Source organism: Procambarus clarkii, chromosome 30 (genome assembly GCF_040958095.1).
Source record: "Procambarus clarkii isolate CNS0578487 chromosome 30, FALCON_Pclarkii_2.0, whole genome shotgun sequence".
In the NCBI taxonomy this organism is placed as follows: domain Eukaryota; kingdom Metazoa; phylum Arthropoda; class Malacostraca; order Decapoda; family Cambaridae; genus Procambarus; species Procambarus clarkii.
This window is the reverse complement of record NC_091179.1, coordinates 9,193,601-9,206,652: the sequence shown is the minus strand read 5'-3', so window position 1 is coordinate 9,206,652 and position 13,052 is coordinate 9,193,601. Positions and strand designations below refer to the sequence as shown.

At 35.6% G+C, this 13,052-nt stretch overlaps 1 protein-coding gene across 4 annotated transcripts; it reads left to right on the top strand.

Moving 5' to 3' along the window:
• Window positions 1–1,992: 1,992 nt before the first annotated feature.
• LOC123765525 (uncharacterized) lies at window positions 1,993–11,768 on the top strand. 4 transcript variants are annotated; one of them, XM_045754171.2, is made up of 6 exons: window positions 3,090–3,496; window positions 5,779–5,859; window positions 6,233–6,368; window positions 7,163–7,245; window positions 10,714–10,914; window positions 11,462–11,768. In XM_045754171.2, the coding sequence occupies exons 1-6, from the start codon at window positions 3,410–3,412 to the stop codon at window positions 11,522–11,524; spliced, it is 651 nt and encodes a 216-aa protein (XP_045610127.2). In that variant the 5' UTR covers window positions 3,090–3,409; the 3' UTR covers window positions 11,525–11,768. The 4 variants fall into 4 exon arrangements, with proteins under 4 accessions (XP_045610129.2, XP_045610127.2, XP_045610128.2 ...); XM_045754173.2 differs by lacking the exon at window positions 3,090–3,496 and adding an exon at window positions 1,993–2,076 and having other exon boundaries at window positions 10,714–11,768; XM_045754172.2 differs by having other exon boundaries at window positions 3,095–3,479; window positions 10,714–11,768.
• Window positions 11,769–13,052: the final 1,284 nt, after the last annotated feature.

Below are 13,052 nucleotides of genomic sequence, written 5' to 3'. Positions count from 1 at the left end.
CGACGGAGAAGCGACGGAGGCAGTTGTGTTGAAGAAATGTGGTACAGGATTATCTACAAGACCAAGCAGTGACGTCGCCCAGCCAGAGACAATGGACGTCTGTCTACATATTTCATTTTTTTAGAGTAGGATGATGTATATTTGTTTAGCTAGGATGTATTTTTTTTCGTTAATAAAGTTGTTGCACACAGCTAGCTTGCTTTAGCAGTGTTGCAAAAACTTTATTTCGGGGAGAAGGGGAGATGTAACACTGTAAAAGTGTTTGGGTTAGTTTATTTAAAATATATATAGAGTACACGAGTCACAGACAAGGATCTGAGAGGCGCCAGTTGTCTGCCTGAGATCTCACACCTCTAACCGTTAATGACCCCAAGTGACCTGAGGTCAGATCATGATAATTTCACCTTGCTTCCGCTAAGCGTATAATTGGAGCCGGGTAGCCTTCAAACATGCCGACGTTTAAGGAGTGGCTTGGTAGTGCCGGAGGCTATCTACTTGTGGGCGGAGTTAGCTACTAGGTTCCCCAATATAAACTCGGAGAGCTATCGAGCATGAAGCAATAGGAGACCGGCCAGCGGAGCAGAGCAGAGGCCAGCCGTCGAGATAGGCCGTCACCAGACGGGGGGTGACGCTGCCTGAAAATTGCAGACCCCCCCCCCCCCCCTCTCTATTCAACTTAGACTCAGTCCTCGGTGAGTGAACATTTAGGTGACTTGGTCGTGTTTACATATGTTGTGTGATGACCAGGGGCAGTCAAGTTGTAGGGTTCTCGAATTCTTGGATGATGACTCTCTTTAACATTTGAATTGGATTGCTTATATTATGATACTTCATGTGAAATATAATTATGAATTTATTATTTAAATTGTGTTTAACTTTGTGCCCTAGAGCTTTGAGTTGAGGATTTGAGAAAGCCTCAGTGGTTACTGGGTTCATGATATAAATGAGTACATGTTTGGAGTTGATACATGGTACAGAGGGAACATACTAATAATGAACTCATGATAACATCCTTTGAGAATTTTGTGATACAGGCAAGTTCCATTCCTTGTCTTGTATGTAATGATCATGAATGGATGGTGGCAGCATTTCGTCTTCTACTATCTACTCTTCTACTTCTACTATCTACTCTTCTACTACTACCTATCTATACCTCTCCCTCCACCCCTCTCTGAACTCTCACTTTCAACTAATGACCCTCCTCGCTCCTCCCACCTCTCTCCCTCTCACCCCAAATCCTCACTAATTACTTCACTATTCATTTCTTTCCTTTCGTTTTCTCGTATACGTTTGTGGCAATGATTCTGTATTCTAGAGTTCTCTCTAGAGTTTCGGGTAGCTGATCCAGTTACGACGCCTTGTAGTCTTAGCACCTAGGTAGTCAAATACCTAGGTTACAAGGTGTTGAACGAGAGAGGTTGCCTTAGGAACTCTGGAGGTGCTCTAGAATAGTTAGCTAACTGAGGACGGAATAACGGACTAGAGAGAGCTGTTTCCCCCGGCCTCGTTAGTTAACTGGGGGGTGGAATAATGGCCAAGAAGAGAGCTAATTCCCCCACCCCCCGTTACACCATGACATAGCGCTCGCGGAACGCCAGGCGAGTGTCTTACCACTACACCACGGAGACTGCAAAGTATATATATACAAACACAAAAGCCGGGCATACACTTGTGATATTCTCTCAAAGTAACTCATGGATATTACAAATTATAATCCCTTAGTTTGGCTTTGTATCTGTAGTAACGAGAGACAACCCACAGGAATTACCACATGATATAACCAGTTGTTTAATTCGTCCATGGCTTGCGATCGATATAATTTGGTTAATTAACGTGATATTAATCACATTGGTGTATATATATATATATACTGTATATACCAAAACGAATTATGTTTTCTTATAACACGAACGAGGGTATATAGTTGTATTATATTTGTTTAAATACACAAAACGTTGTACTTAGCAAGGAGTGTGTTGGGCGAACAGGCATGTGAGGGTGAGGCCAGTTTCTCTGTGACCGGACAAGGAAAAGGGTGTCAGGCTGCGACTCTATCTATACTCTTTTTATCTAGAGGTAAGATTAAACCTTTTGATTTATTAGTTAGTGTATATTTCGAACAATCGCAGCCTAGAGGTGGGAATGCATGAATGTTTAATAATGCTCCTTTAGAGCATTATTAAACGGGTAGTTGGCAAGTTTTAATTTAGCTGGGCGACTAATACGAAATTATATTTACCACTTAATTAGCCTTTTATAGTTTTAGACCTGGGCATTTTTCTCCCAGATATACATTCTCGTGTAATTTTGGGAGCTTCATTGAATCCTTTTCACAGGGAATATTTTTTCTTAATGTTTGCGAATCACTGCTCAGAGGCAAGTTCGAATGTAATCGATAATCTGCCTATTATGAAGTATATTTTCGTAATGTTAATTAATTCAGCCTACCTTGAATAATTAATTCAGCCTAATGAAAATGACCTTGGACATAAATATCTCGGTAGTACAGTTGGCCTCGTTCTCGAATCGCAATAGGAAATCCTAGATTCCAATCCCAGGCGGAATAGAAATGGCTGGGTGTTTCCTTTCATCTAATGCCTCTAGCAGTAAATATTTTTTATGTATCCAGGAATTACTCAACTGTTGTGGAGTTGCATCCTGGGAAGGGTCGAAACTATTTCGACCTTGTGGGAGTGGGGCGGAAGAAGGTATGTCGATACCAACCTAACGTGTATATATTATATGGCTGCTTGTCCCCCAACAAGACTATAGAGTACAGTACAATCCATTCTCAATCTATGCTCGTCAAAGTTGCGCTCCACCACAAGTTAAAAATTCTAAATTTTAACGTTTAGTAATCAAAATAAAAACCAAATTTTGGTTTAGTAACCAAAATATATATAAATCTATATAATGATTAATGAATGTTTATAGTTATGCCTAGACTGGAGTGTTTTTGTTATGATGACAATTATTTGTATTTTCCGTGAAGCATTTCAACCCTTAACTCATGTGGTACCTTATCAAAGCTTTTCATAAGGTACTACATGAAAGACTATAGTAAGAAAATGACGGGTCCCACCCGTGACCGTGAGAGGGTGCGGGTGCAATCTAGTTGTTGCCTGACAGGCGTTGCGTGAGGTTGTTGGTGTGGCTGTGTCAGCTGATGTGATGGGGCTCTCCAACTCCTTTTCCCACCCTGGTACCCCTATTGCCCCAATCCGTCGGGTATCGACGATTGGCCTGGATTTCACCCGCCGAGCGACTTACCCTGCGGTGCAGGTGGCCCTGCTTGACCTACTGGGAGTGGATGTGGCAGTGGTTTATGGAATTCAGCTTCACACACGCCGCCGGGCCTTGGTGAAGTTCGGCCCCGAGGCTGCCTACCAGGATTTCATCGGGCGCTATAATGGGCGCACCTTCCAGCTGCCTAATAATGGTGGTTCAGTCACTATTTCTGACTGGAGCGGCAGGACCTCGTATGTCGCCGTTCATGGTGCTCCCTTTGATTTCCTTGCTTATCCAGTGAAGGGTCCTTCCTATATAGTCTGGATAAGTGAGCTTAGTTTTAATATGAACCATTCAGTAATATGGTACATGACGTAGGTGATCTAATCCACCAACTCTTCATTTCAACACCTTTTTTAAATAACTTTTTACACAAGCACTCCATTACGCTCCATTCTTCCCTTTCATAAGTTACATACCATGAATATTTTTGTACAGCTCTTTAGTACATGTTCTAGTATGTATCTCAGTTTGCAGCTGGTGTCACTTATTCCTTGCAGGACATGCATGACAGTCTTGGTGTTCCATTCCCACTTTACTCTTCAAAACACCCGTTGCTCTTAATTTCTTGGTACAGTAATACAATGGTAATTTCACTTGTAAATATTACAACAAAATTCTTTAGATACAAAAACAAACTTTTGAAGTCTTATATATTTGTCAGTGTTTTAAAATGGAAGATTTAAAGAATAAATTACATACAGGTACTACAATTAATTTTAAGTGTAACTGTCTTGGCAAATATAATGCAAGAAATTAAAAACTATTACAAAACTAAATTCACAATTTAAAGTGTGATTTGTTATAATTTAAATCTCCAACATAAAAATATTAAAAGTACAGTATATTTATGACTATTTTTTTATTGTAAAATTCTTGTACATTACATGCTTATAAACATTATCAGATCTTTAATTTTAAATACTTCATTGACCAAACCACACACTAGAAAGTGAAGGGACGACGATGTTTCGGTCTGTCCTGAACCATTCTAAAGTAGATTGTGAAAATTTAGTCACTTTCTTCAAAAAGTCAGATATAACAAAAAAGAAGCCATGGTTTCAAGCTCAAGTTACAATGTAGGACTGAGAACAGATGATTTTTCACCCATAGGATTATAAACCCATGGAACAGTGCCTATCCAGCCATAAATGCCAAAACTTAAATTTTTAAGTGTTGGAAGTGATCAAGGCATGGGGGGGGGGAGGATTTTTGACAAGCTGCCAAATGGGTCTAAGTCTGCAGATGGTGTAGGCTACTGTTGTTTTTCTTGATCACACCTATGTTACCTGCCTCCGGAGACTAGCATCTTCATGGCAGAAATTTATGCTATTCTCTATGCTCTTCGTCAACTGCTTTCTTGCTGTCAATCCTCCTTTGTTGTTGTAGTTGACTAGCAGTGCCCTCATGACTCTGGAGTCCTTTAATCCAGTCCATCCGGTGGTAATAGAGATTCGGCATTGGCTGTTTATCATCTCCGGTAGATTTAAGATGGAGTTCTGCTGGGTTCCCAGCCATATTGGGGTCTTTGTAAATGAGCGTGCAGATGCTGCCACTAAGGAAGCTATCTGTATTTGTCCCATCTCCTGTAAAGGTATTCCTTATTGACTTTTACCCAGTTATTCATTCTTCCATTCTTGCTTGTTGGCAGGTTTCTTGGTCTTCTGTTACTGGTAACAAACTAAGTGTTCTTAAGTGTAGTATCCCCCATGGCCATCCCCCTACCACTGTAACCGGCAGTGGAAAACGGCTCTGGCGAGGTTGCATATTGGTCATACACGCTTAACTCACGGGCAATTAATGGAGTGCCGCCCTGCTCCTTATTGTCCAAACTGCATTGTCCCTCTTATGGTAGTGCATATCCTTGTTGAATGTCCCGACTTCCAGGACGAACATGTCTTGCTTCCCCACCATCCCTCAGTCACTTTATTTCTCGATAGGATTCTTGGTAAATCGGATACTTTTGATATCGTTCGCCTTGTGCGTTTCTGTTCTCGTATTGGCATCCTTGGTGATTTTTAGCGCCCTCAGATTATTCTGCACATTTGATGGTACTACATAGCCTTCCTGGCTTGGTGCCTTCCTTTTGCCTTCATTGTCAGATAGACAATGTTAACATTAGCAATAAAAATGATGGAAAATTCCTTGGCCTTACACAAAAAGATTAAACTTCCACATCCACATACAACACAGCCAAAAAAATATAAAAAACTGTCGGTATACAGTACTTTAAAATCATGTTTCCATTCTGCTCTCCTCTTATTGTACTATTTGCTAATCTATCTCTATCTTACAGATTGTATATGTGCATGGGGTTCAAGCACTGCAAATTATCTCAGGCTCATTACCACCCAGTAACAAGATCATATGTTCATTTAAAAATTGAAGTACCATGCTGTATGGTAGTGATAGTCCCCCCCATTCTATGTTGCCATGAGTCACTACTGGTGGTAAGGACCTTAAAGATGTAACAATTCTTTCATTTTTCAGGTAAACATGTGGGAGCCTCAGGGATGCTGCTTTTGTTGCAGCCTTCGAACTGGGAGCATTTTCCTGTGCAGCCTGTTTGTGGTAAGACATTTTAATAAAGCGGTCATTTGAGGAACACACAGTTGCATATTTCAGTTAAGTCAGTGAGGCTACGAGAAATCATTATTGTAATTTCAGTATTTAATAGCAAAGAAATTGGTGCCTTGTAATTTCTGAAGTTCGTCATTGAAAATAGTCGCATAATTGGTCAAATCTAATGTTCCATTAAGTGTCCTCTATTTTGTTGATTTGCCAAGAAGGCACATGCTCTTATGCTGATAAGAAACACGGTAGACCCTTTCATAACATGCGTTTATAGAATGCTTTTTAATGAACAAGGTTATTTACCCATAAATAGGATTTGACAACCCTGTAGTATGCCTGTTGCATAGTAATTAAATTTTTGTATTTCCAGGTAATAAGTCTTTTGGATGTCACATGCATGATCAAGGTATTCTTCAAAGGTCATGTTGTGGAGAAAGAAATTGAAACAATGTGCGAGGATAAATTCTCGTATGAATCTGACTGCCAAGTTCATGTACAATCCATTAGTAAGTTAGCCAGTTGATTGTATTTAACAAGATCTTGATGAACCATGCAGATTGAGGCTTCATGGATGGGGATTATGCATCTTGTAGTCAAGTTAAACAAAACTAATACTGTTTAATACAAAGTACAGCATAGGAATGTAAACTAGCCGACCATTAAAAATGTTAAGTAAAATGCAATACATCATTCTTGTTCCCAAAACTGATATTTATTTTTTAGACCACAAAGTAAAAGAAAAATATAAAACTAAGCCCAGAAAGCTATTAAATAGTGTTGAGACCACTAAATGTGGTCAAAATTGTCTACATTGTGGAACTTCAAAAAATGGACGATTGAAATTGGGACTGAACCTGTTAAGAATTGCAACACAGTACAGGATTTAGATTTGTTCTATCCAGTTTTTATAATTTGTTTTGCTATTTACTGAATTGACAAATTTTTTGGGTAGTTTCCTCTTTTGAAAATACCTGAATACATAATTAATATACAGACTAAATTGCATTTTGAATATAAACTAATAAGAATTTAAAATTTTAATCTAAAATTTCTAACTACAGTATTAATTTTTACAAATCAATAACAATTTGAGGCTGCCTCAATATTTGAACCCCATCTGTACAATAAGTGTCCAATTGAAATTCTTTGCAGCCTATCTGATTTCATTCTATTAAGGTTCTACTGTTCAAATCTTCATATTACTAAGCTAGACTTCTGAGAAAATACTTTTATTTAGCGTTGTCTAAATTATCAGTTTGTTTTTATATATACTGTACAGTAATGCTCATTTAATATGCAGTTACTGGTGTGGTGTCTTTCCGGGTGATTGTCGACTTCCTAAAACTGACGCTCTCAACACTAATGATCCTGAGTATCTTAAAGGTGAATTTTCTCATTTTGATGTACAGTATTCTTAATATTGATATTTCTCATAGCATCTTCAAAGCTATTCGTATTCTGTACAGTGGCACCTCGATAGAATGGACTAATTGAAACCAGACCTGTTCTGCTTTATCAAGGATTCAGGCCCACAGAGCTTTTTACCATCTTTGGCTATCTATTAAGTCTTGGGTTAAATTTTTTTTTTCCCCACATTTTGCCTGAAATGCCGTGTGTATTAGTGGCTTTAGACATAGTATATACTAGTTCTAGAAATCAAAACATTTTTGATCTAGAAATCAAACATTTTGCTTGTAACTCGATTTGTATGCATGTACTTTTACCTAAATAAAAATTTATTGATTTGATTTATATTATTTATATTAGAATTTTTTATATTTTTCTGACCCCCAAATCACAGAGCACATCTTTGTACATATATAAGAAAACATATAAACAGTACATTTGAAATGTTTGAAAGGTAAAATAGGCAAATTGTGTATTTATAAGCCCCCCCCCAAAAAAAAAAAAAAACTGCAATTTGTACTTGCCTTGAAAAGCCCATTAATCCTTGTTAATCTATGCAAGCAGAATGTGGATATACAGTGCAATACAGTAGAATTATATGCAATACAAATACAAAAAATTCTTGACTGATGCTTCTTTACCCATTAAGCTCATTAAAACTCTTTATTCTTTAAAAATGGGGTCTTAGTAATACAGTTGGGTTCATCCTCAAATCTTAATTGGGAATCCCAGACAGGACAGAAATGGTCGAGCGCATTTCCTATCGCCTAATGCTTCTACTCACCTTGCAGTAAATGGATACCCAGAAGTTAGTCAGCTCATTATAGGGTTGCATCTTGGAACAAGTCAGTAGTTCAATCTTGTGAGGACCTCAAAATTAACCTAACTTGTATAGATATACAGGCTGCCTCTCCCCAACAAAATTAATTAACAGAGCATTTTTCACTGAGCCATTATCAGCCATTCTCATTGGCACCACCCTGTAGCTGCTTATTATATTTGTTTTTGTTATTTTATTTTGTTATTTTATTTTATTCACAAGGTACAATAGGTTTGTACAGTCACATTATTGTGATTACTCTGTGAAATGAGTAAATATAAATCACGTGAGCTTATAACTGATACAGGCGGAGGTAGTTAAGTGTAAGTACAAAATAATAATCTGAACAGATAATAATGCAGCTGGACTAGGTATGCAGTGTAAACTGGTAAAATGAAAATGAGGTAGACAAAATTAAAAATCTGATAATGTAATTATAATTCAAACTAATTAACTAGGAACTAGAGTACTAAATCTAGGAACAATTTAAATAAATATTCAAATTATAAAATGGTTAGGGAGATTAAGTGCAACATAACAGTACGAGTGATTAATTGTAATGGAATAAGTGTAATAACCAAATAAGTGGTTGACAACAGAAGAACTGGAATATAAATGGTTGAATAAATAAAAAAAAAATTACAAACTTAAGAATAATAGTAAAATATTATATATATATTTTTCTTTAATTAGTTGTGATAAAGTAGTTTATAGAATGACATGAAAATATTGGACAATCAGAGTTATGAACAATAAAATAATGAAGAGAAAATAACTAACATGAATGTAATGTAGTAATGGACAGAAAATAGTTGAATTACCATTTTTTATGAGCATTAACATGGAAACTAGGGAACAAATAAAAAGACTAGAGAATGTGTGCATCACACTGTCAGTTGCACAGTCCAACAGTGGATGACAAGATTGCACAGACAGCTTCACTCTAACCTGTGTGAACCTCAGTATACCTTACTTACTAAGTCTGTTCCCAACACTGGTGTACCACGTTAAAAAATAATACTGCCCTCGTTCACCAAGTTTCTTTGAGAACAAGAAATTATAATAAGTTTTAAAGTAAATCGGGCAGCGTTGCTTGCCCGAAACACTGTGCGTATTAATGGCTTTAGGCATAGTATATAAAGTACTAGCTTTACTTGGAAATCCAATATTGTAACTCGTTTTGTATGTATGCACAGTACTTTTACCTGAATAATGATGATGATAATAATAATAAACATTTTATTATTAAAGAGGATGACACACACTTGCACTTTTTATCAGTGCATAATAAAAGAAAGTTTTAATATAAGGAGTGAGCTGCCAATTTGACTGAATTTAATGCATTAAGTCAGTGCATTATCAAACTGAACAAAAAAATGTATTGGGGGAAGGCACGGAAAAACATTTAAATAGAACATGACAAACTATAAGGTCTAAATAAGGAATACCTAATGATACTGTGATAATATTTAAAAGCTTGACTTATGGAAATACAGTACAGTATGTAAGAGAACCAAGACTCATCCCTAAACATAAATTTACCGGATAATGTTGATTAGGTCTAAAGCTAAGCATTAGTTTATTAAATTCAATCTATCCATTCCTAATGTGCATTGTTCATGGTTATCATGTTCTATAGTGCTTGAGACTTGCTGTTCATCTACACGGCACATATTTATATAGCTTCGTAGTTATTAAAAAAAAATTAAAGTAAACAAATGGCCATCTTAGTTGGCTCACAAGCAATTGGCCTTTAGTTAGAATGCTCAACACCATATTAATCTGTTCATTTTAATTGTCAGTAGGTACCTGCTGGGAGTTGGTATACTGTTGCAGGTTGCATCCTGATTAAGTGCAGTTGTTGGCTAGGGATTAAGCTTATCAGGCATCTGGCATACAGCAATGTTAAACCAAATATTTGATAGATTTTTAATCTAAAGATCAACTACATACAGTATTACCAAATGATTGTAATGTATCATATATTATTTTAACAGCCAAAGTAAAGCTGCTTTAAATGTCATTATTATTTGACTACACTGATGGTAACTCTAGTTTTCACAATGAAACTATTGTAAATTTTGAAGATTACAGTTGAAGTTTCACAGATTCGCATCCATTTAATGGCAAGACTTGTTTTTGTTGACTGGCAGAGACTGAGTCAAACTTACAGGTGTTCTAAGCTTAGACCAGCTACTTTTAATTAATTTTCCAAACACCACTTGGGATTCTTTCCTTGGTTGTGGTTAAAGTTAATATCTGAAGTATATTATGTTAAAATCTTTCGTTGTTCTAAGCACCCTTTTACTGTTGGCATGTAATTGATGTAAATTTCTTTTATATTAGTTTATGGCCTATACATAATTAAAATCATAAATTGCATACCTAATGTCATATTGAGAACGTTTTCAAATTAAAATAAAGCACACTGCACATTATGAACAGTGTCCCTTTGAATTTTGTGGAAACCCTATCACACCTTTAAAATTCTGGTATTTACTTTTATAGAATATTTCTATTGACAGGATCCTTAGTTCTCTTTGTGTGATTAGTAAGCATTAAATGGTTACAGTAGTGATTAGTGATATACAATACAGATGTAAAATCTGTTTTCTCATTTCCAGAAGAAGATAAAGCTGATGATTCCTTTAATGATTATGGTCTTCACCGAGCTAGTACTCTCGTTACTAACAGGCACAGTGATAATTATTTTACTTGCCACAATTGGCACTGGAAAAGCTGTTGTCGAAATAGCTGTTGTTATTGGTCTGGTGGTATTCTTTGAAACTTACTTGCTGCTTGTTTTCCGTGCCTACTACATGCAGGTTAGTGTGTTAAGTCTATTTTTCATTCATACTTGGAATAATAATTTTACTATAGGTATATAGCTGCCCTTTTGTATTTTAATCAAAGATGATTACTACTAAACTTTACAAATGCATGCATTTTTCTTCATTGGGAATTTTTCTACTTATTACTACACACCATTCTAGTAGCCTTATTTTTTATTTCGATCTACATTATATACTACAGTAGTTTGACATTGTTGCATTTGTTACCAATTTCAACAATCTGCAACATTCTTACTTAAATTAAATTTGATTGCTGCTATTGAATTCTCAATTTCTGGTTACTTGAACTTGTGATAATTAATTTATGAAGAAAGAATATTGATGCAGCCAAGGCAGATTAGGACAGAAGACCAGCTGAATAAATCTTTTTGTTCAGGCAAATAAAGTACAGTACAATACCTGTATTGCCATGACTTGGTGGAAGAGATTAAACATACAAAAGCAATGATGTATTGTTCTAATGTGTACTTTAAATAACCTGTCTTCATTACTGTTTTATATATATATATTTTTTTTTTAGATCAAGAGAGAAGATGAACAGATGGAAAGATTACTGGATGAGATTACTGATATTGATATTTAATAATATACAGTACGTACAATAAAAAAAATATGGTCATGTAAAGAAATATACTGTACTTTTAATATTTTTTATGTTGGAGATTTAAAATATAATAAATCACACTATAAAGTGTGAATTTAGTTTTGTAATAGTTTTTAGTTTCATGCATTATGTTTGCCAAAATTGTTACATTTAAAAAATAATTATGTAATTTATGTACACAATCTTTCATTTAAAACTTTGACAAATATATAAAACTTCAAAAGTTTGTTTTTGTATCTTTAAAGAATTTTGCAGTAATGTTCACAAAGTGAAATTACCATTATACTGTACCAAGAAATTAAGAGCTACAGGTGTTTTAATGAGTAAAGTGGGTATAGAACCCCAAGACTGTCATGCATGTCCTGCAGGGAATAAGTGACACCAGCTGCAAACCGAGATACATACCTGTACTAGAACACGTACTAAAGAGCGTACAAAAATATTCATGGTATGTAATTTATGAAAGGGAAGAATAGAGCATAATTTAGTTCTTGTGTAGAAAGTTGTTGTGAATGGATGGATTAGATCACCTAAGTTATGTACCATAAGACTGAAAGATTGATATTAATACCAAGCTCACTTATCCAGACTATATGGGAAGGACCCTACACTGGATAAGCAGAATTTCTGTGGAAAGCCCTGTCAGCTCCCTGAAGATATCCGAACTGATATGTGCACATGTTTGGAGTTTTAAATTACAACTTTTATACCGAAAATATGCAAATTAGTGAAAATAGCTATTGGTAATATTTTGTACAAATCACCCTGCAGTTTTCAAAATACAATGCCTATCAGAAACAGGACTCTTGAGTATTATTTCAGAGTGGAATTCAAGGTGATTGCACATATTTGGAGTTTTGAATTGTAAATTTTTATACCGAAAATATGCAAATTGATGAAAATGACGATTGGTCAAATTTTGCCCAAATCTCCCTGTAGTTTTTAAAATACAATGCCAATCAGAAATATGACTCTTGAGCGTACTTTTGACTGGAATTCAGGGTGATTGCACATAAGGTATATTGAGTTTTAAATTATGATTATATACAGTATACAGAAAAAAGGCAAATTAATGAAAAAAAAGGGATTGGTTAGATTTTGCCCAAATTGATCAGCAATTTTCAAAATACAATGCCTATCAGAAATATGACTCTTGAGTTTTTTGGTTTTTTTTTTCAGAATTCAAGGTGATTGCACACACTTGGAGTTTTAAATTACAACTTTTTATACCGAAAATATGAAAATTAGTGAAAACGGCGATTGGTCAAAATTTGGTCAAATCCCCCAGCAGTTTTCAAAATACGATGCTTATCAGAAATAAGACTCTTAAACGTTATTTTTTAGCCGAATTCTGGCTCATTGCACACATTCGTAGTTTTAAACTATGTTATAAAGAAAATATGCAAATTAGCAAAAACGGCAATTGGTCATATTTTGCCCAATGTGGGGGGAAAATTACTAGTAGGATATTTATTTTAATTATCATTATTTATTTATTAAATTAATT